At 48.8% G+C, this 20,769-nt stretch overlaps 1 protein-coding gene across 1 annotated transcript in view; it reads right to left on the reverse strand.

Moving 5' to 3' along the window:
- Ttll6 (tubulin tyrosine ligase like 6) overlaps nt 1–19,331 on the reverse strand; it is a 34,320-nt gene extending 14,989 nt beyond the window's left edge. Inside the window, 10 exon segments of the mRNA XM_032913916.1 lie at nt 608–796; nt 5,547–5,722; nt 7,443–7,668; nt 12,464–12,549; nt 12,981–13,124; nt 13,883–14,039; nt 17,069–17,199; nt 17,345–17,463; nt 18,031–18,071; nt 19,124–19,331. Of these exon segments, the coding sequence (XP_032769807.1) occupies nt 608–796; nt 5,547–5,722; nt 7,443–7,668; nt 12,464–12,549; nt 12,981–13,124; nt 13,883–14,039; nt 17,069–17,199; nt 17,345–17,463; nt 18,031–18,071; nt 19,124–19,299 (1,445 nt within the window). The 5' untranslated portion in view covers nt 19,300–19,331.
- Between the last annotated feature and the right edge of the window lie 1,438 nt (nt 19,332–20,769).

Genomic DNA, 20,769 nt, shown 5'->3' on the forward strand with positions numbered 1-20,769 from the left:
GCCATCCCCAATTCGGGGAACAGTAAAGGGGGCTACTTCTCACACCACTGTACCCTCGTCACTTCCCCCTTCTCTGGAAAGAGGAACTGGATAGGGGGCCAAAGCAAGGGGCTCCCATGTTGGCCCACTTTATTTGTCGGGCTCTCTGACCAGTGAACCCTGGGACTGGACCAAAGGCAGTGCACCAGATGAAATCGCTTGGTCTCGGGAGCCAGGAGACAGGGTAGTTCTAAGTCCTTGGGTACCATCTTGATATCTGACCTCCTCTATCTCTGACTTCCCCTCTCATAACTGCGGTGCTTGGTTAGGACTGGACCTAACTGGATGGCTCTCTTCACGTCCTTGGATTCCATATAGCCTGGATTCATAACACACTTCCGAGGCAGTGGTGGGCTGGGGCGTTTGTCTCAGAGATGAACTTTTAAAACAGCAGTTGTTCTTATTTAGTGACTCGCTGTGCTAGGGGATCTCCCAGTTCCATCCCCTGGATGCTCTTCTGTCAACTGCAAGGTTGGGAATTGGGACACAGAAGTTCTCCCTGCTATCTTGGGCCACCCAGAGGAGCAGAACACCCTGTTCACCTCAGCCCTAGAGGAAGCCTTCCTACCTTGCATACAGCTCCCGGGCTCTGGAAGCAACAGTGTTCTGGAAAAGGGAGCTATTGTCTTGGAAAAATTTTTCATACTTCTCCAAATTCTGACCAGGGTAGATGAGCCGGAAGCCGCCACAGTTTTTCTTTTCATATTCCTCTGTTTTCTGTAACCTCACTGCCTGGAAGCCCTTGACTTCCTCCATCCTGTTGGAAAACAGAATGCAGGGCTACAGTTGTGTTTTCTTGAAAGGGACATGCGTAGGCTGGCTGCCAACTAGGGCCCTGTACAGAATAGTGGTTCATCGGTGTTCATTAAATAAAAGCAAGAATGTTTCTGGAAGAGGGTTCTAGCACTCCTGGGATAGTCAGTTTCACAATGCTCAACAGAGCTGGTTACAAGGGTCTGACAGCTCAACCAATTTCTCTCCCTTTATGAGTAAAACCCATTTCCCCCTCAGCTTAGTCTGACCAGGCAGGCTGTCGCCGCCTTCGCATTCATTGCCCTCGTTACCCTTCTCTGGAGAGAAGCTCGTATTTTGCTACAATTGAAGCCTTCTTGGGTGGACTTACTGAGCCTTTATGAGCTGAGGTGGCCTCATGCAGGTCCCCCCCTCCCCAGAAAGGAGAGATCAGGTAGGGTAGCAAGAGAAGCTTCCTATACAGCAGGGACACCGAGAGCCACTGAGCTGTCGCACCAACTACCACAAGAGAGGCCTTCGATGTGACAGCTGAGGTGTGAGAAACAGCAGCATAGCACGAGGCCTTCTGGAGTCCAGGCGGAAGTAGCCCGGGCTGTAGCATTTAGAGATGCCACCAGCCAGCCGAGCTTATCCACGGCCGTTTCCGGTCAGGAGTCCTGGTGTCTTTGGCTTCTGGGTCAGGGCCACACTCGTCACACAGAGTAGGCATGACATGAAGAGGGGAAGTGAGGTGCCATTGAGCATGCCTGTGGTGTGTTACCTTAGGGACTTGTAAAACTTGGTGGGATCTGAAAAGCAGCAAAGGCACCACCTGGACCAGGTTCAGGGTCTCCTGACAGCAGAAGCAGGAGAAAGATCTCGTTCTAGGGCAAATGGTGGGGAGGGAGGTGTCAGCACAGAACAGGGCAGAGGTGGCAAAGCTTTTGTCTATTTGTTTGTGGGTTTTTTGTTTGTTTGTTTGTTTGTTTTGGGGGGGGGACAGGATTTCTCTGTGTAGCCTTGGGCTATCCTGGAACTCTGTAGACCAGGCTGGCCTCGAATTCAGAGAGATCCACCTGCCTCTGCCTCTGCCTCTGCTTCCCGAGTGCTGGAATGAGAGGCATGCACCACCACTCCGCTGTTTTTGTTTCTTAGACTGGTAATTTCTAAATCCTCATGTTATAGTAATCTATTTATTTCATATAATTATGTGTATACATCTTAATCTCCAGTTTCCAGGAACAAAGAAACAGTCTTAATAAAATTGTCCGAGTTGATAAATTTTTTGTTGCAGGATATGTGATCACGCTGTGAACCCCAAGATTGTGTTATTTACTGAAAATACCCATTTCTAGTGTGGTGTGGCTCAGTCCTTAGCACACACCTTTAATACCGCTGACTGGAATACAGACACATCCTTAGTACACACCTTTAATACCGCTGACTGGAATACAGACACATCCTTAGTACACACCTTTAATACCGCTGACTGGAATACAGACACATCCTTAGCACACACCTTTAATCCCAACAATGAAGGCGAAAGTTGTTTGTAGAAGGAAGCACCCATGTTTGAAAGTGATGTTTGTGGAGTGGGTATGGGGACAGGAATGGAAGGTTCAGGAACAGGAGTGGGTTCAGGACAGGAGAGATTGCTAGATAGCCATGAAAATGAATGGAAATCTGCAACTGACAGGGGTGAGAAAATAAGGGACATCTCCAGGACAAGTGAAGAGACCTGGAATAAGAGAGGCACCCAAGAATCAATGGGGGGGTGGGACTTTAGCTGTGACTCACGAGACTGAAGATATGAAACCTGAAGAGGCCACCTCCTGTAGCCAGGCAGAACCCCTGGTGGAGCGAGAGAGACACCAACCCACCCACAAAACTTTCAACCCAAAATTTATCCTGTCTATAAGAAATGTGGGCATAGGGAAGGGAGCAGAGACTGAGGGAATGGCTAATCAACAACCAGCCCAACTTGAGACCCATCCCATGGGCAAGCACCAACCCTTGCCACTATTAGTGAAATACTGTTATGTTTGCAGACAGGAGCATGTGGTCCTCTAAGAAGCTCCCACCAGCAGCTGACTCAAACAGATACAGACACCCACAGCCAAACAGTAGATGGAACTGGGGACTCTTAATGGAAGAAAAGGAGGAAGGATTGTGGGCCCTAAAGAGGATAGGAACTCCACAGAAGGCCGATAGAGTCAACTAACCTGGACTCTTGGGGCTCTCAGAGTCTGAACCACCAACCAAAGAGCACACACCCTAGCCTTGCTGCATGTATGTAGCAGGTGTACAGCTTGGTCTTCAAATGGGGCCCAAACAACCGGAATGGGACCTATCTCGCAAGCGTTACCTGTATATGGGATATGTCCTGTTAACTGGGCTGCCTTGTCTGGCCTCAGTGGGAGAAGGAACACCTATCCTTGCAGAGACTTGAAGTGCTAGGGTAGGGGAATACCAAGGGGGGTCCCCCTGCTCAGAGGAGAAGGGTAGGAGAGATTGGGGAAGGATTGTGTGTGGTGGGAGGTTGGGATAACCGGAAGGGGGCAGTGAGAGGGATGTAAAGTTTCTGAATGAGTAAAAAATAAAATAAAAATTTTTAAAAAGGAAAGTGACATCTAATTGAGTGGCAGTCAAAGTGATGAATCAGAGAAAGATCTGACAGATTAGGATATGCCCAACTCTCACAAGAAGAGAGAGGAAAGGGAAGCTACTTAAGACAGAACTTAAGAAAAAGCAGCACAGTGGATAGGAAAGAGGCTGTTTTACCAAGGGAGTTTCGCAGAGTCAGGTAGCAGGCAGAGAACAAACTAGACACAGTGAAGACAGAATGAGTCAGAGAAGGAGAAAGAACCATAAGACTACAACAGATTGCTAGCTAGTTTAAGGTCAGCAGAGCAATTCAGGAGAACCTGAGAGGAGCCAGATTGAATCAGTCAGCTTGGAGAGGAGTTTGAGCCAGAGCAGCTGAGTTGAGCATCCAGAGTCCAGAAAGAGCTAGAAAGGGCGAGTCTATGCAACAGTCTCAGAGGCTTAAGCCATTCCAGGCCTAGATCAGATTGTATGGAGTCTAGAAGCTTCCAGGTCTGGGCCTAGGTTAGCAGCTGGAGGCAGTAAAGTTCCTAGGTTACAATTAGAGCAGGAAAAGAAAGATACTGTTGCAAATTCTCCATCACAGACTTTCTTTTTTTTTTTTTTTTAAAGATTTTATTTATTTAATGTATGTGAGTACACAGTAGCTGTCTTCAGACACACCAGAAGAGGGCATAGGATCCCATTACAGATGGTTGTGAGCCACCATGTGGTTGCTGGAATTTGAACTCAGGACCTCTGGAAGAGCAGCCAGTGCTCTTAACCACTAAGCCATCTCTCCAGCCCACAGACTAACTTTCTACACAGGATTATTGTTTCTTACCAATAGGACCCAGTGACATGCATCTGGAATCCCAGGACTTTCGAAGCTGAGTCAGCCTGAGGGTTGCAAGTTCTATGGGAGTTTGAGGTACACTAGATGCTATCTTGAAAACAAAACAAAACAAAACAAAAAACCCAAGAAAAACAAACAAAAGAATGCATCAAAAGCAAGCAAACAAACAAAAAGATTAAAAAAAAAAAAAAAAGCAAGGGCTGGGGGCTGGAGAGAGGGTTCTAGAACCTGAGGACCTCCATCGGACCCCAGTATTCTCCTAAAAAGCTGGGTATAGTCATGCATGTCTAACCATGCACACACATCAGACTATAACCAGAATGCTGACCAATAGTCTGGCTTCAGAGTCAATGAGGGACCCTGTCTCAAAGGAATGAGGTAGAGAGTGACAGAATACCTGATGCCCTCCTCTGCACATGTGCACACACAAGTATGCACAGACTCCCCCCCACATGTGCTAACACACACACACACACACACACACACACACACTACTACTACTACTACTACTACTACTACTACTACTACTACTACTACTACTGCTACTACTACTACTACAGAGATGCTGTCTCAAAACCCACAAAACTACAACTCTCTCTCTCTCTGTCTCTCTCTCCTCTCTCTCTCTCTCTCTCTCTCTCTCTCTGTGTGTGTCTGTGTGTCTGTGTATCCTATCTTTCTCTCCCAGGACCTTAGGTTTGCTAGCCAAATGCTTTAACAATAAAATGTTGTTAGGAATTTTTTTTTACATTTATTTATTTGGTGTGTATCTATGCATATGCACATACACACTAAAGAAGGTACATGGAGGTCAAAGGACAGGTTGTAGAAGTTGATTCTCTCCTGTCCTGTGGAATCTAGGAATGGAATCCAAACCATCTGTCTGACTGAGGTCAAATGCCTTTTTTTGTTTGTTTGTTTGTTTTGTTTTGGGACAAGGTTTCTCTGTGTAGCCCCAGCTATCCTGGAACTCTCTCTATAGACTAGGCTGGCCTTGAACTCACAGAGATCCACCTGTCTCGCACCACCATGCCCAGCTACTGAGTGCCTTTACCTACTGAGCCACTCACTGGCCCAACAGTCGAGGACCTTAACAATCTCTAACAAACTGAGGTGCCAGGTACCAGGGACGGCCTCATGGGAATGATGTCAGTCAGTCCCCTAATATCTTACATACATAGTTCCACCTCACAAGAGACCCCCAAGCCTCCAGGAAGTGACAAGAGGGCCACAGAACTGGCAGACTTTAGTCACAGCTGGGGCCAGAACAGGCGGTCTTAACTGAGGGCCGGGCAGGATGAGAACGGGCTGCCTGGGGCCAGAGGCCCTGCTCTACCTCATCTCCCGGTTTGGACACTGCTGCAGGAACCGTCCCCGCTGTCTTTCCTCCTCCAAGACTTTCTTTTTGTCACAGCTCCCCAGGTTGACGAGGACTAACGCATCATAGAGCAGGCTGTCTTTCACCTCTTTATCCAACTTGGAGTCAGTGGAAAAGCTTGGAGAATGGTTGACCTGTGAAGAGAAGACATCGGTTGGGGATGGGGCTGAACGGTGTGAAAGCAGAGATGAAGCCAAGACTCCACCTCCAGGTCTGGCCAAGGCCGGCCTCACCGCCTTGGCTGTGTTCGTGGGACAGAGCTAAGAAAGGTCTAGCCTGGAGCCACTGTGAGGAAACAGGGAAGGCAGGAAGTAGACTTCCCTCTGGGGTAGCCAGGCAGGATGTTGTTTGTTTTTGAGACAGGGTCTCTCTATGTAGCCTTAGCTAGCCTGGACCTATGTAGACCAGGCTGACCTGGAACTCACAGTGATGCCCCTGCTTCAGCTCGCTGAGTGCTGGGATCAAAGGCTGCACCACCCTTTTCCCACAGCTCCTTATTTCAGTCCTTTCTCCTCTGGAAGCAAGAAGAGTTCCCTCTCTACAGGTCTTCAGTCTCATGGGTGGAGGCAGGGGTGTGTTCTCTCTCATATACTGTGCTCTTCATGGGAAGGAAGGCGGTAGTCTAACGCCACAAGTTTAACCAGACATAAGTAGCTCATGCCTGTAAATCCCCCTCAGGAGGCTGAGGCAAGAGAATTACCAAAAGTCTGGGGCTAAAATATAGTAAGTTACAAAATAGTTTGTGCTATAAAGCAGCACCCTATTTCAAACAAACAAGCCAAAAGGGAAAAAAGTAGGAAAAACAGAATGTTGGGAGGAATGGGGAAAGGAAGGAGCGGTGAAGAGAAGAAGAGAGAGGAGGAGGGGAGAAGAGAGGGAAAATAGGAAAGAACACCAGAGGAAGCAGCATATGCTCCGATCCCAGCACTTGGGAGGCAAAAGCAGGTGGAGCTCTGTGAGCTCGAGTCCAGTCTGGGCTACAGAGTGAGTTCCAGGTCAGATAAGGCTACTTGTAAGGAATGGGGTGAGGAAAGGGGACTAGGGGTGAAAAAAGAAAATACAGAGGGAAACACAGAGGCCAATTCAAAGTTTGGAAGCAGAGTGATTCTTTCTAGAAGCCAATCAGGACTAACAGAGAGACAGAAGAGGGCAGCTAGAAGACCAGTTCCCGCCCCAAGAAGAATCTGTATTGTGCAGTGTGACATCTGTGGAGTGTCAGCAGCTTCTGGAACTTGCACTGACACCTTACTCTGTCCTTGGATGGGAGCTCCAAACAATGCCACCCTTCGCCAGCCTGAGAATAAGGGTTGGGTGTGAGGGAGGGAAGAACCCCAGAATTCTACATCCTTGTCCCTTGGAGCACGTTGAATGGCGGCTTAAGAAAGCTATGGAATCTAATCAGGAAGTGAATCGCTCAGAAATCTCTTCCTCTTCCTACCTAGGGCAAGGGATTGTGCTTCCCCACTCTGACCACAGAATTGCCTGTACTGGTGTTTGCAACTGGGTAGCTCGGGTCCCTGAGAGTCAGGCAAGGCTGATCCCATTTGAAACCAATCACCAGCAACCAAGTTTTAAGGAGGAACAGCCTCCCTGTGGGAAACACAGGAAGCAGAGCGATCTTTAGAATCTGCCTCAGAGTAGTGGCCTGGTTGGACCTCAGGAGGGCACAATTCCCAGCCGTCTACCCCCCTCTGGTGGCCATTTCTCAGCTAAGCGTAACACCCCATGATCGTCAAGCACCATGAAACGGAAGTGGCAGAAGTCAATTGAACTAATCCAGGTGAACCAGGAAGGCAGAGTCTCCAAAGCTGTCTGATCCCAAAACTCGGCAGTTTACGTCCCCAACATCCCTACCTCCAACAGCCAGGGTTTCAGTTTTCGGTCCAACAAGATGTCAAAGCCCAGGATTTCAAAGCAGGCGCTGTTGAGCGTGTGGCTGGGGAAGCAGGTGTGGTAGTTGTGCTTGATGACTGGGTGAGCTGATATGAGAGTCTTGATGATGACGTCCTCAATGCCCCTCCAGATCTGCTCCACATCGTAGCCGTGGGTCTTCATGTATGAGTTGAAGGTGGAGAGTTTCCTGAAGGGGGACACAGAGCATGAGGGAGGGGAACCGATCTAACGGGAACCGATCTAACGGCCAAGGTCATGGAATGATGAAAGTCAGGAACTTCTGGAGATGATTAGGCAGACTGGAGGTGGGGGGCGGAGAACACCCAGAAGCCAGAGTGACCACAAGGCTGGATCAGAATGGAGGTGCTCACGTAGGAGTCACAGGCCCAGACTCCCCAGGCCCCTCCAGAATATTGGGGTACACAGCCTGAGAACTTTCTAAGAAACATCTGTGGACTGAAGAAAGAGCTGTCTGGGTATTGGTTGGAGAGCAGCAAAAATGAATGTGCATACACAGAGACAGACAGTCTCTCTCTCTCCCCTCTCTCTCTCTTTCTCTTTCTCTCTCCTTTCTCTCTCTTTCTCTCTCCTCTTTCTCCCCTCTCTCTCTCCTCTCTCTCTCTATCTCTCTGTCTGTCTCTCTTTCTTTCTCTCTCTCTTCCTTTTTCTCTCTATTCTCTTTCTCTCCCTCTCTCTCTTCTCTCTCTCCCTCTCTTTCTCTCTCCTCTCTCTCTTCTCTCTCTCCTCTCTCTCTTGATCCTCTCTCTATGTCTCTGTGTCTTTGTGTCTCTCCTCTTTCTCTTCCTCTTTCTGTGTCTCTGTGTTTCTGTCTGTCTCCCTCTGTGTTTCTGTGTCTCTGTGCTTCTATCTGTCTCTGTCTCTCTGTGTTTCTGTCTGTCTCTCTGTGTTTCTGTCTGTCTCTTGTGCTTCTGTCTGTGTCTCTGTGTTTCTGTCTGTCTCTGTCTCTGTCTGTGTTTCTGTCTGTGTCTCTGTGTTTCTGTCTGTCTCTGTCTCTGTCTGTGTTTCTGTCTGTGTCTCTGTGTTTCTGTCTGTCTCTCGCGCTTCTGTCTGTGTCTCTGTGTTTCTGTCTGTCTCTGTCTCTGTCTCTGTCTCTCTCTCCTCACATTACCGGTTTGCTTCAGCAGCCATGGTTTCTCAGCCTTTGGTGACCTTTTGAAGCAAGTAGGGAGCTTTTGAAGAACAATAACACTTTGGTTACACTTCAGTCACTTGAGATTCTAGGGAACCTAAAACAAAGTCCTGCTTTGGGGCTGTCTGCAGAGAACAGCAGGCCCACGGTATTTCCACACTGAGAGGTACCAGCTGTCCCAAGCAAACTGTACTGTCCCCAATTTAAACGTAAAGCCCCACATTCCAGGAAACCTCTGTCTTGGGAAGTCTTAGGTGCCTGGCCACCCTGTCGGAGAGAGTCACCTGCTCTGCCTGATGACCAGACTTTGATCTCCAGCATCCACACACAGGAAGAACTGACTCCTGCAGGTTTTCCTCTGACCTGACATGTGCAGTGTGGTACCATGGCATGTACCCCCTCCCCCAAATAAATATAAAAGTACATTTTGAGTTGTTTTTGTTTTTGAAGACAAGGTTTCTCTGTGTAGCCCTGTCTGTCCTGGAACTCGCTCTGTAGGCCAGGCTGGTGTCAAACTCAGAGATCCACCTGCCTCTGGCTTCTGAGTGCTGGGATTAAGTGAATCACTGATGCCCGGCTTTAAAAATTATTTTTAAAAAGCCATTGCACTGGGCTCCCATGAAGGGTCAAAAAGAAGGAGCTGGAGAGCCAGCCAAGGAGCTTGTGGGAAGGGACTGCCTGCCAAATGAGCGACCTCTGTGCCACTGCCACCTCTGTCACAGGACACCTGAAGCCATAGGAATACATGTGAAGCACCCAGGATGTGTATAGAGAAGGACAGGCAAGCAAGGAAGCAAAGGCCTCTCATCACAAAGGGCATTTCTCTGCCCACCTTTGTCAGGTTGAACCGTTTTGCATAAATGGATTTTCCAGATTGTTGAAAGCTAAGCCTTTCTAGTGAAAAACAAAAAAAACAACTTTAATTTGCCTAATTGGGAAATAAAGTTCTCTGGACTAGATTACACATTTCCCTAATTTCCTATAACACGTGTTACAAAACACAACATAACCCTTTCTGATGACTCAGCTCCCTTCGCCACGTAGATGCTCTGCCTGGTGATTTTCTAATGCTCCACGGTGACTCGGTTCACTTTAACACCAGACGTGTGCCAGGCACGCTGAAAGATGATGTCTGGCGTCTGCCCAGAGGCCCTCCAGGCTCACAAATTTTCTCTCTTTTCCTCTCCAACTGGATTCCCGCTCCTGCTGACATTGAACCCCAATGGGAAGGTAAGGGCAAAACCGGGGGTGACTTGACCTCAGTTGTCAACTTCGAGGAGGCAGATAGTTAGCATCAGAAAACTGCCTTATGTCTCAGCAGATGGGGGCTCTCAAAACAGGGAAGCAGGCAGAAAGAAAGGAAGGGAAGGGAAAGGGGCAATTTGGGAAGCACTGGAGGCCAGGACATATTGTGGGATGAGTATGTTCCTCTAAGCTCAAGTGTTAGAAACTTGGCCTCCAGTGCTGTAGTGACGGGAGACCCGACCTCTGGGAGGGCTCTGCCCTCTTAAGTGGATTAATCTTTGCATGGCTGAAAGGGTTGTGGGTGTGGCTCTGTTATAAAATCTCTCTGGCACGATTGCAGAGCTGAGAAGAGATGGGTCTCTAGGGGACAGAGGCTGAGCCAGGAGAGGACAGAGTGGAGCCCCTGGAGGCAGATGGCTGCTCGGATGGAGAGGGGCCCAGAGAAGAGGGAGAGGTCATAGCAGGGAAAGCACAGAGGCTGGGTGTTATTTGAGGGTCTGGAAGGTACAGGCTCTAGGCTAGAACACTTGTTTAGCATGTGTAATTCTACTGCCAGAGAGGGGAAAATATTACCAGAAGTGTCTACATTTTATTTTGGTCTGGCTGTCCCCACAACACCCTGTCCATCACAGCCTGAGGGCCTGAGGCCTAGTATGGTTTCGATGTTTCTGAGAGCTCCCGAGTGCTAGGACCCAGCACCACAGTATGTTAACCACACCACAATGCCTGCCGATGAGATCATTTCTCATAAATGAAGGCAAATAAAGGCCCTAGGACTAAAGAAAACTAAGAGTGACAACACTAGGCTGCAGCATAGGCCATCTGAGTCTCACAGGGACCTGGCAGGACGAGGCGGGTCGGATCATTGGCTGCATCCTAAAACCCAGGAATGGAGGCTCAAAGCAACTTGTGGAGGCTTACTCAGTGGACAAATATCAAAGAGGGCGTGACATGCTAGGCCTCCCCAACCACGGATGCTGAACCAGTGCAGGATCTGTGGCAACCACAGTCCAGGTAGGAAGAAGTAGTACCAAGAGTTTCAGACAACATGGGATTGGTGTCCTCTAAAAAGGGCTGGGGGGGGGGCTGAAGTTGAGCATGGCAGTGTACACCTGTAATCTTAGCACTTAAGGAGGAGTGGGAATTTGAGGCTACCCTGGGCTACAAAGTGAGTTCTAGGCCAGCCTTAGCTACATATCAAGACTTATTTCTAAAACACTTGGGAAAGTAAAGGCAAGAAGATCAGGAGGTAAAGCATCTTCCACTATAATCAAGCTTGAGGTCAGCTCTAGTGTACAACACATACACGCACTCATACAAATACACACATGTACACACATATAACAAACACTCATACATACATACACACACATACACATACATGCGCACACATTTACACAGAACTCACAAACATGTACACATACACACACATGTACACACGCTAAATATATACATACATATAACATATACACATACATGAACATGCACACACAACTACACACATGTATACACACAACATATACATACAAACACACATGTACACACACCATACACACAGTATACACACAAATATGCACACACAAATACATGTATACACACTATTACACATATACATGCACATAATATACACACATGTACACATACATGCACACACACAACCCCCAGCCATATGTATATATGTGTGCACACATATATCCCCCCCTTCCAAGGAAGCTGTACTAGTAATAGTCCATGTACTAAAATGCCCTGTGCCTCCCTGACCCTCAAGTCCCGTGAGGCTGGCACAGTGGCCATAGCTGTTCAACCCAACTGTGTCACTCAGAGATATGTGACTTTGGGCAATTTAACCCCTCTCTGAGATTCAGTGTCCTCATCTGGGAAACAATAATGGAGCTAAAATCACTCTCCAGCCGAGTTCCTGGGTGCTCTGCCTTGGCCACAGTGTGGTGGGGAAAATTCAACAATAAGTCCTCAGGCACTGGCTCTCTGCCCCAACACCCAGAGGCTCCCTTTGCCCCTCTCTGCCCAGCCACACACACACTTCTTGGTCTACCTTCCTCTCAAAGGCAAGCTGATGAATCGGTAACTTGAGTAGAGAAGCTGCTTGTGGGGGTCAAACCAAACCAAATCCCGCATTTTCCCCAATCTGACGGAAGGCTGACTAGCCAGGTGACTCCAGGGCATCGTGACACATCAGTTGAGAATCTGTGATGGAGCAACACCCCAGGGAACTACAGACCAAGAATCCCAGCTGGCAAGTCCTCCTCGCTTGGCAGCCAAGCAGTCAATAAAGTCTGTTGATCTGGAAAGGTCCTGGAGGGCAACTGTAACAAGGTATGTTTTGGTGTGTGTACGTGTTCTGCTGGGGAAACCGTTCGTGTTTATCTCCCTCCTCCCAGCCTCCCAGGGTTTACGGCATAGCCTCCTTTTAATGATTAACAGTCCAGAGAGCTGACATGAAGAATCTGTTCTGGGCTGAGAGGCAAAGCAGGCTTTGTGGAGATCATGTGACCCAAGATGGAAATACTGTCGGGGACTGAGTGGGTTTGGGCGGAATCCTGGGAGATGAGCGAAGCGGCCCTCTTACCTCTTGCTGCCAGAATGCGCATCTTGAATGAAGTTGGAACTGTGCTTATTGATAGAATAATTGGTCAGGTGCATACAGATATCATCCTGGAGAAAGAGACACAAGACCATAGGTCAGGCTGAAGCAAGGGCCTTCTGGGTCCTTTCCCTCCATGCACCCTGCACTGCCCACATCCACTCCCATAGGCCCCGGGGGCAGGGGAAGGAATTTACAGGCATAAGCAAGGGGGCAAATGAGGAAAAACGATATCGCATAGCCCAGAGTATGAGAGACTCAGGAAGACCTAGCCTCAAGTCCCAGATGCAACACTTAGCTGAGTGAGGCCAGTCCAGGCCCCTATACTGTGCAGGTTTTAATGTCCTCTGTAAGGTGGCGACACTAACGCCTATCTCGGGGGGCTCCTGGGAGCACTGAGAAACCGCGTGGAATCTGGGCCACGGTCATCACTCATCTGATGCCAGTTCCCCGGAATCTGAGGATGTTATCATGAGGAGGAAGGGTGTCCCTTTCAGCTCACCAGGTTTTCTGTGTTGGGGTGGGAGTAAGAGGTAGTGGCAAAGCGAGCCAGTCCTTCATTGTACACAAAAACCCTGAGAGGGTCACAGGAGGTCACCAGCACATAAACCCGGAGGTCAAACTTGAACCCGTCGATGATGAAGGGCTGGGTGGGGAGAAGAGAAGTCACGAAAGCGGCAGAGGTGGCAGCCACGGGTGAAGAGGTCTAGCTCCTACCTTGTCCTCGGGGGAACTAGCCGCAGCATTGTCCGGTGGTGTAGAGCGGGCTTGCCCCAGGTGGGGAAGCAGGGGAAACAGATTTGGGCTTTAGGACCTGAGGGGTGACCCTGGGGTCCTCACTAGACCACACTGTGGCTAGAACTCCTGAGCTATGGAATGCTTCAAGCAATTCTCTCTAAGAGATGTCTCAGCGGAGATCAAAGCTACAGAATGGGGCACACGTACCCAGGCCTACATCACTCCCACTGCCTTCTCCGAGAATCTTCCTGCAAGAGGCTCTTGGACATTTTGTCTTGGGGAGACCAGAGCTTCCCCGCCCCCCTCACCCACACTTCTAGAAGGACCCCTCCGTGCAGTGGGCTATATTCCCATGTGGTCTGTGACTCCCCCAACCCCAGTCAGGGAGAAAAGCCGGCGACTACAAACGTCCCTAGATGACACCCCTCTCCTAAATGAGGCAGGGCCTCCACAAACCAAGCTTTCATCCATTTGAGGGAGGGGTCAGCCTGGTGAGGCCAGATCGGTGGTGAATTGTGCAAGGGTGAAGGATATTGTGACTTGGAAGGTTTGGGACTGACCACATCCAAGGCATGAGACAAGCTCATCTGCACCTCTGCCTTCCACTGACTTCATTTCGCACTCTGTCCCACAGAGCCCGAGGTCGCAATCATGGCGAGGAAGTACCTTTGAAATGTAAAGCTGGCAGATCATATCCTCTCCTGGCTTGATTTCTTTCACCGACCGGGTAATGAATATGCCTTTCCCCTGGCAACCCGAGTCCGGCTTACAAATGTAAGTCTTATTTTTTCTTGTCCGGCTGTAAGTCTGCAAATCTCCCCAGCTGTCACAGCAGGGAGGGGACGAGACACACCTTTAGCTTGGGAACAATGACAAGGAAAACTAATCGTTATTTATTTTTATTTATTTTATGTGTATGGATGTTTCGTCTGTGTGTATGTCTGTGCACCATGTCTCTGCACCGTGTCTGTGACTGGTGCCAGAGGATGCCGGAAGAGGGTGTTAGATCCCCTGGAACTGGAGTCACAGACAGCTGTGAGGTACCATATATATGGATGCTGGGAATCCAACCTGGGTCCTCTGGAAAACCAGTTAGTGCTCTTAAATCCTCAGCCATTTTTTTTTTCTCTAGCCCTGGGAGGCTCCTTATGAAAAGAGAAGCTACCAACAAGGTCCTGGTGTTGACGGACACTCAGTGACCCAGCCGTGCAGACATTAAGCTTTAAAGGAAATTCACCCTGGATCCAAACGTAGGCAATACCACTTCTCAGTTTAAGATGCTTTATTGATGTCGCTTCCTCTATCTCCATTACCTACACCATGTGAATAATGAAGGCTGTCTCATGCGTTCCTTCGTTACGTCATATAAATTGGCCAGTGAGGTGATGTGCCCCAGTTCGTTTGACTTGGGTTTACCCATGAGAGAATTGAAGCTTTGCTCCCAGCTTAAGCCCTGACAATAGGACCACCTTCTTGTACTGGACTCGTGTCTGGACTCCAGTGTGACCTCACTGTGATGCCTCCCCTTAAGCCAGGAGTCCAGGAAGGCAAATTGCACCCTTGGATGCCCTCTGAAGAAAGGGTGCTGAGGGATGGGGCTGTAGGTCAGATGTAGGCCTAGCGTGTATGATGCGCTGGGTTTAATTTCCACAGCCACATAGACTGGGTGTAATTGCACAGGTCTGTAATCCTAGCGATGGGGAGGTGGAGGCAGGAGGTCAACAGTTCAAGAACATCCTTATCTACATAGCAAATTTAAGGCTATCCTGGGCTACTTGATGCTATATCTAAAAGCACACATGCAAAAAAAAAATGTACTTAGAAGAAGGAAACGGGATTAGAAGCTGAACGTGGTAGTGTGTACTCCTAACACATAGGAAACTGAAGCAAATGGACTGAGCATTTGAGCTAGCCTTGGCTATATAGTAAGGTCTTCTCTCAAGAAATCAAGGGGCAGGAATAAAAACGCCTAATCTGTGGATTATAGGTGTTTCAGGCCTTGTTTTGTACTGTAATTTAAAGATTCCTTTTTTTTTTTAAAGACTTATTCATTTATTATGTATCAGTGCACTGTAGCTGTCTTCAGACACACCAGAAGAGGGCATCGGATCTCTTTACAGATGGTTGTGAGCCACCATGTGGTTGCTGGGAATTGAACTCAGGACCTCTGGAAGAGCAGTCAGTGCTCTTAACCGCTGAGCCATCTCTCCAGCCCTGTACTGTAATTTAAAGGAATCTTCTGTGCACTGAGGAAGTCAGAAAGTACAATGCTCTACAATGGCTGTGAAATCTGGAGATTCCCATTATCCGAACAGTGACCATGCTTCCTTGTTCATCTATCTATGTATCTATATATCTATGTATCTATCTATCTACTTATTTATATTTTATGTGCATTGGTGTTTTTCCTGCATGTATATCTCTCTGTGAGGGCGTCAAATCCTGGGGTTATAGACAGTTGTGAGCCGCCATGTGGGTGCTGGGAATTGATCCCAAGTTCTCTTAGAAGAGCATCCAGTGCTCTTAACCACTGAGCCATCTCTCCAGCTCCCTTTAAAGTACTTTTTTGTTTTAAAATTTAAGATGGGCTTTCTCTGTATAACTGCTCTGGCTGTCCTGGAACTCACTCTGTAGACCAAACTGGCCTCTAAATCACATTATATGCCTGCCTCTGCCTCTGCCTCTGCCTCTGCCTCTGCCTCTGCCTCCTCCCTCTCCTCTCTGCCTCTCTGCCTCTCTGCCTCTCTGCCCCTCCTCTCTGCCTCTGCCTCTCTGCCTCTCTGCCTCACTGCCTCTCTGTGTCTCTGCCTCTCTGTCTCTCTCCTCTCTGCCTCTCTGCCTCTCTGCCTCTCTGCCTCTCTCTGCCTCTCTCTGCCTCTCTGCCTCTCTGCCTCTCTGCCTCTCTCTCTCTGCCTCTCTGCCTCTCTGCCTCTCTGCCTCTCTCTCTGCCTCTCTCTCTGCCTCTCTGCCTCTCTGCCTCTACCTCTGCCTCTGCCTCTCCAGTGCTGGGAGTAAAGGCGTGCCCCAGCACCACCCAGCTAACACAGGCTTCCTTTGAAGTTAATGCTAGCCCTGAAGATTGCTCCAGACACATCGTGAAGAGTCTGCAAGCTCCAGGGCTCTTGATTTGGGGAAGACTTGGTGGAGAAGGGAGGATGAGATTCTTTGCAGTGTGAATATAATTTTTTTTAAAACGTTGTTTTAGATGTTTACATTTTTTAGGTCTAGAAGTATATATGTGCACTGTGCCATGCTCGGAACTGTCTCTCCATCCATTTAAATATGACTCTGTCGGTGACACGTCACTGTCACCACCCTTTATCGTACCCTCCATCGTACCCCTGGTCATGTGCGTGCCATCTCTCTCTGTTTCCCTTGCAACTCTGGGCACGACCTAGAGAATTACACAAACTGGGAGGGGAGGCCTTCCTTTGGAAGGGAGGGTTGGTGGCTGTCCATGCCACTGAATGGGGCAGGCTAGGCAACCTTCTCTGTTCTTGTTCTGGGTGCCAACCACAACCTTGTTTTCTCCTTGAAAATTCAGAAACTACACAAGCAGGTGGTTGGAACAAGTTCAAATCCAGCAGCTTTCGGGGGCAGAGCAAACTTTCATCCTAACTGTGGGTCCAACCTCCAAGGCACCCAGCCCCTACCTAATTGACAGCTCATTTTATAGGCAGGGCCTGTGTTTTCTCAACCTTGGACACACCCTTACCCTCTTTCTTCCTGAACAGTAGAGGGAAATGCGGAAGGTAGTATGGAAAGGGGTTGTGGCAGCTGGGAAATCAGGGCAAGAGAGAAAAAAAAAATAACGATGGGAGGGGGGAGGGGCGGGCGTAGTCGGGCACTCACTCAGCAGGAAGACACCAGGTCCTGGGGAAGAAATGGAAGTCCTTAGGAAACAGCTTTAGCATGCGGCTCATATTCCGGGCCAGCAAGTCCTTGCGGCAGATCTCACTCATCCCAGGAAAATGATTGATTTTCTGCAAAGGGAGCCACAATTCATAAGCGATTCTGGCAGAATTGAAGCAGGGCTACGGGAGGGCCATGAGATCCTTTTTGAGAGCCAGCGCTACAAACCGGGCCACCACTGGCCAGGTGCCACACGTCCAGGGTCGGGGGACACACCTGATAGCTCTTCATTTCCATCACTCGCTCCAGCGACACTGAGTAGTCGGTCCAATAGAGAGTCCAGTCATCATTGTCACCCGCCTCTCGAAGGCCATATTGCTGGGCAGCCCTGCGCACTGTGAAGGAGTTGAAGAGAAAAAATAAAAGGTCTGGCGAGCAACAGAAGCAGGAGAGCTCACTTTCCTATGAACTCCCAGATCGCATATCGAAATTAGAGAGCTGGCTCCTTGGGTCTGGAAGCCATCTTGCTCTATGGAGAGAGCAAAGAGTGTGGGGGAATGGATAGGTTATTGAAGGATACATCTGAGGCTATGTGGGGTGAATCTTAGACTCAACCTGGCTTCCCTTTCCCAAGGGAGAGCTCTCTGGCTTGTCTCCAAACATTAAACCCTAGATCAGTGAGATAAACTAGTACAGAGGCAGGGGCGGGGAGGGGGGTACATTTGACATAGTTGAGTCTTGAGCTAGCCTGAGCTACACAGTGAAGCCCTGCCAACAAGTATGTACATAAATGAACAAGACTTTAGGCTGCGGATGCCTCGTGATTTTTAGAAGGAGATTTCCAGTTTCCTCTAACAGTTTATGGAGCCAGGAGAACCAAGCATTTGGAGACCCTGTTTATCAGCCTCAGGCGTCCCCACCCTGCAGTCTCCATCACCGATCCCTCGAACACAGATGCTCACCGCTGTCATACCGGCAGTTGGATAGATTGATCACCAATCATCTGGAAAAGAGAAAAAGGCAGACAGCAAGACACAGACAGATACCCTGGCCAGAACACAGGGCTGGGATCAGACACACACGCCCTAGCTGCCACACTAAGCCAGGCCCTGCCCCTTCCCATCACCAAGGACCCTGGCACAAAGGACACAGAGCAGTAGCAACCATGCCCTCACAGTTCCGTCACTCCGTGTGCTACAATTACTTTTGCTTGCTATTTCATGTTAGCATCATTGCCTCGACCCCCTTTTTTTTAATTTTGTCAGTAATGGGACTTGAACCCAGGGCCTCCCGCCTGAAACTGAGGCACCTGACACTAGGCTACATTCCTAGTGGTTCCTGTACTTCTACACCACCAGCCCACTGGGGACAGGAATTTTAAAAAACACATACTTCTGACTAAAATATCGTCTCCTTCTTCTCCCCACTAAGGGAAGTTATTTAGAAGGCAGACAAGCTCTCCACAAGGCACAGCAGAGTATTAACCCAGAACTGGAGTGCACAGGCTGCAACCGCCGGGGCTGGCAAGTCACTATGGTCCTGTTCCACTGCAAGCATGTGACATTCCCTAGACACACTCGAGCTTGTGCCTATGAAGGGAAATTTTTCTTGTTCCTTCAGCCAGGAGCTCCCTCTCCACCCAGTCTTTAAAATGCACTGCAAATACAAATGGAAGGGACAGTACAAGGTGTGATTCGAGGTCACACACACTATTATGGGATGCCATAAAACAGAACACTGAAAGTGCTGTGATCCAGACGGGACAAGCCCTGGTGTCCCCTTTTCCTCCCATAAGCCAAAGCCCCCTTCTCCCTTCCCTCTTGCTCTTTTTTTTTTTTTTTTTTTTTTTCTATTTTTCGAGCTGGGGACCCAACCCAGGGCCTTGCGCTTGCTAGGCAAGCACTCTACCACTGAGCTAAATCCCCAACCCCTTCCCTCTTGCTCTTATCAACACTGACCACACACACACACACACACACACACACACACACACACACACACACACACCATGCACACACACACATGCCCCGCAACTCCTCGTTTTTCAATACTAACCTTTTTTTCTTCCTCTTTTTCTTGCCATGCTGCTGGGCATTCTGAAGCCTCTTTTGTGTGTTCTCTCTCACAAAAGCCAGAGCGACCAATTTTTTTAGCTCCTCTAGATCTTCTGTGGAACTCTCCTCCCTCTCTTCAGCCCCTTCCTCACTTTCTAAAGTCAGGCACTGTAGCATCTTCCTAGCCCTGGAGGAGGCTCCGGGGAAACATCAGCCCTCCCTGGAGAGAAGGTAGAGCGATCAGCAGTTGCATGGGTTCACCTGAAGGGGGCGCTCCTCCCTAGCTCATGTCGGTTCCCAAACAACTGGTTGGAGTTTATAAAAAAAATGCTCCCCTCTCCAACTGCACTCTTGGTGCACGCTCAGGGAAAGAGCTAATTCCACCTTTGCCAAAGACTCTGACCTTGGGGACTCACTTAACCAACCCCGGCCTTGGTTTTGGCCATCTGGGATTTTCTGAAAGAGTCTGAGCTGTATGAACAGCACTACCTGGTAAACAATCTTATTATTAAAGTGAGTGTGTGCCTGGAGACAGCCTCAGAACTAAGCCTCAAGCCTTCCTAGCTGAGGGACTGAGTCCCGAGGGTGCAGCAGAGGTGAGCTGAGTTCTGTTAACCCTTACAGTGCTGCATTCAGCCTCCCATAATGCAAGATGCAGGCATGAATTAAGACACATAGTTGGCTGTGAATCAACAGATGTCCGTTCCCAGCAATTCTGAGACTGAACTAAGAGCTTCTGGAAAACTAGTATTCATAATGGCTGAGACATCTCTCCAGCCCATACACACACACACACACACACACACACACACACACACACAGACACACACACATTCTCCAGTGTTCTGCCTTTACCGTTCTTTAGGAACACAGTCTGCTTCTGCATAACCCAGGTCTTCCTGGTCTATTCAGATCACAGCCCTCACACCAAGGCTCTTGAAGCCTTGGTGGCCCGTGAGGCCCATTTCACAAGGCTCTCACCTTCCTTCTCCTTCCCACCAACCTCATCACGCAAGCTTTTCTCCTTGGACGTCCACAGGCCTTTGCTAATTCCTTGCCTGTCAAGTCCACACACATCCTTTGGATCAAAGTTTTTTTTTTTAATTAATCTTTATCTTTCAGATTGTTGCTGAAATCATGTGAAAGGAGGCCTTAAAGCTGCAAGGGCAGACATCACCTGTGGCTCAACTACTCTACCAAAGCAGCTTTGCCTTGGCTGCGAGTTCCTTTATTCTTTTTTTTTTTTTTTCCTTTTCTATTTTTCGGAGCTGGGGACCAAACTCAGGGCCTTGCGCTTGCTAGGCAAGCGCTCTACCACTGAGCTAAATCCCCAACCCCTATTCTTAATTCTAATTATAATTATTCTGACATCATTTTAACCACTTTGGTAGCTTTCTGCCCATTTAATATATCATAAAGGCCCATTTATGTTGGCCAAGTTTGCATGTCCCTAGGTATATTTTGCACTTTTTACTTACTCTCTCTCTCTCTCTCTCTCTCTCTCTCTCTCTCTCTCTCTCTCCCTCCCCCACTGTATGTGTGTGTGTGCGCATGTGGTGTGTGTGTGTGTGTGTGGGTGTCCGTGTGTGTGTGTGGTGTGTGTGGGTGTGTGTGTTGTCTGTGGGTGTGTGTTGTATGTGTGGGTGT

Source organism: Rattus rattus, chromosome 9 (assembly GCF_011064425.1).
Source record: "Rattus rattus isolate New Zealand chromosome 9, Rrattus_CSIRO_v1, whole genome shotgun sequence".
In the NCBI taxonomy this organism is placed as follows: domain Eukaryota; kingdom Metazoa; phylum Chordata; class Mammalia; order Rodentia; family Muridae; genus Rattus; species Rattus rattus.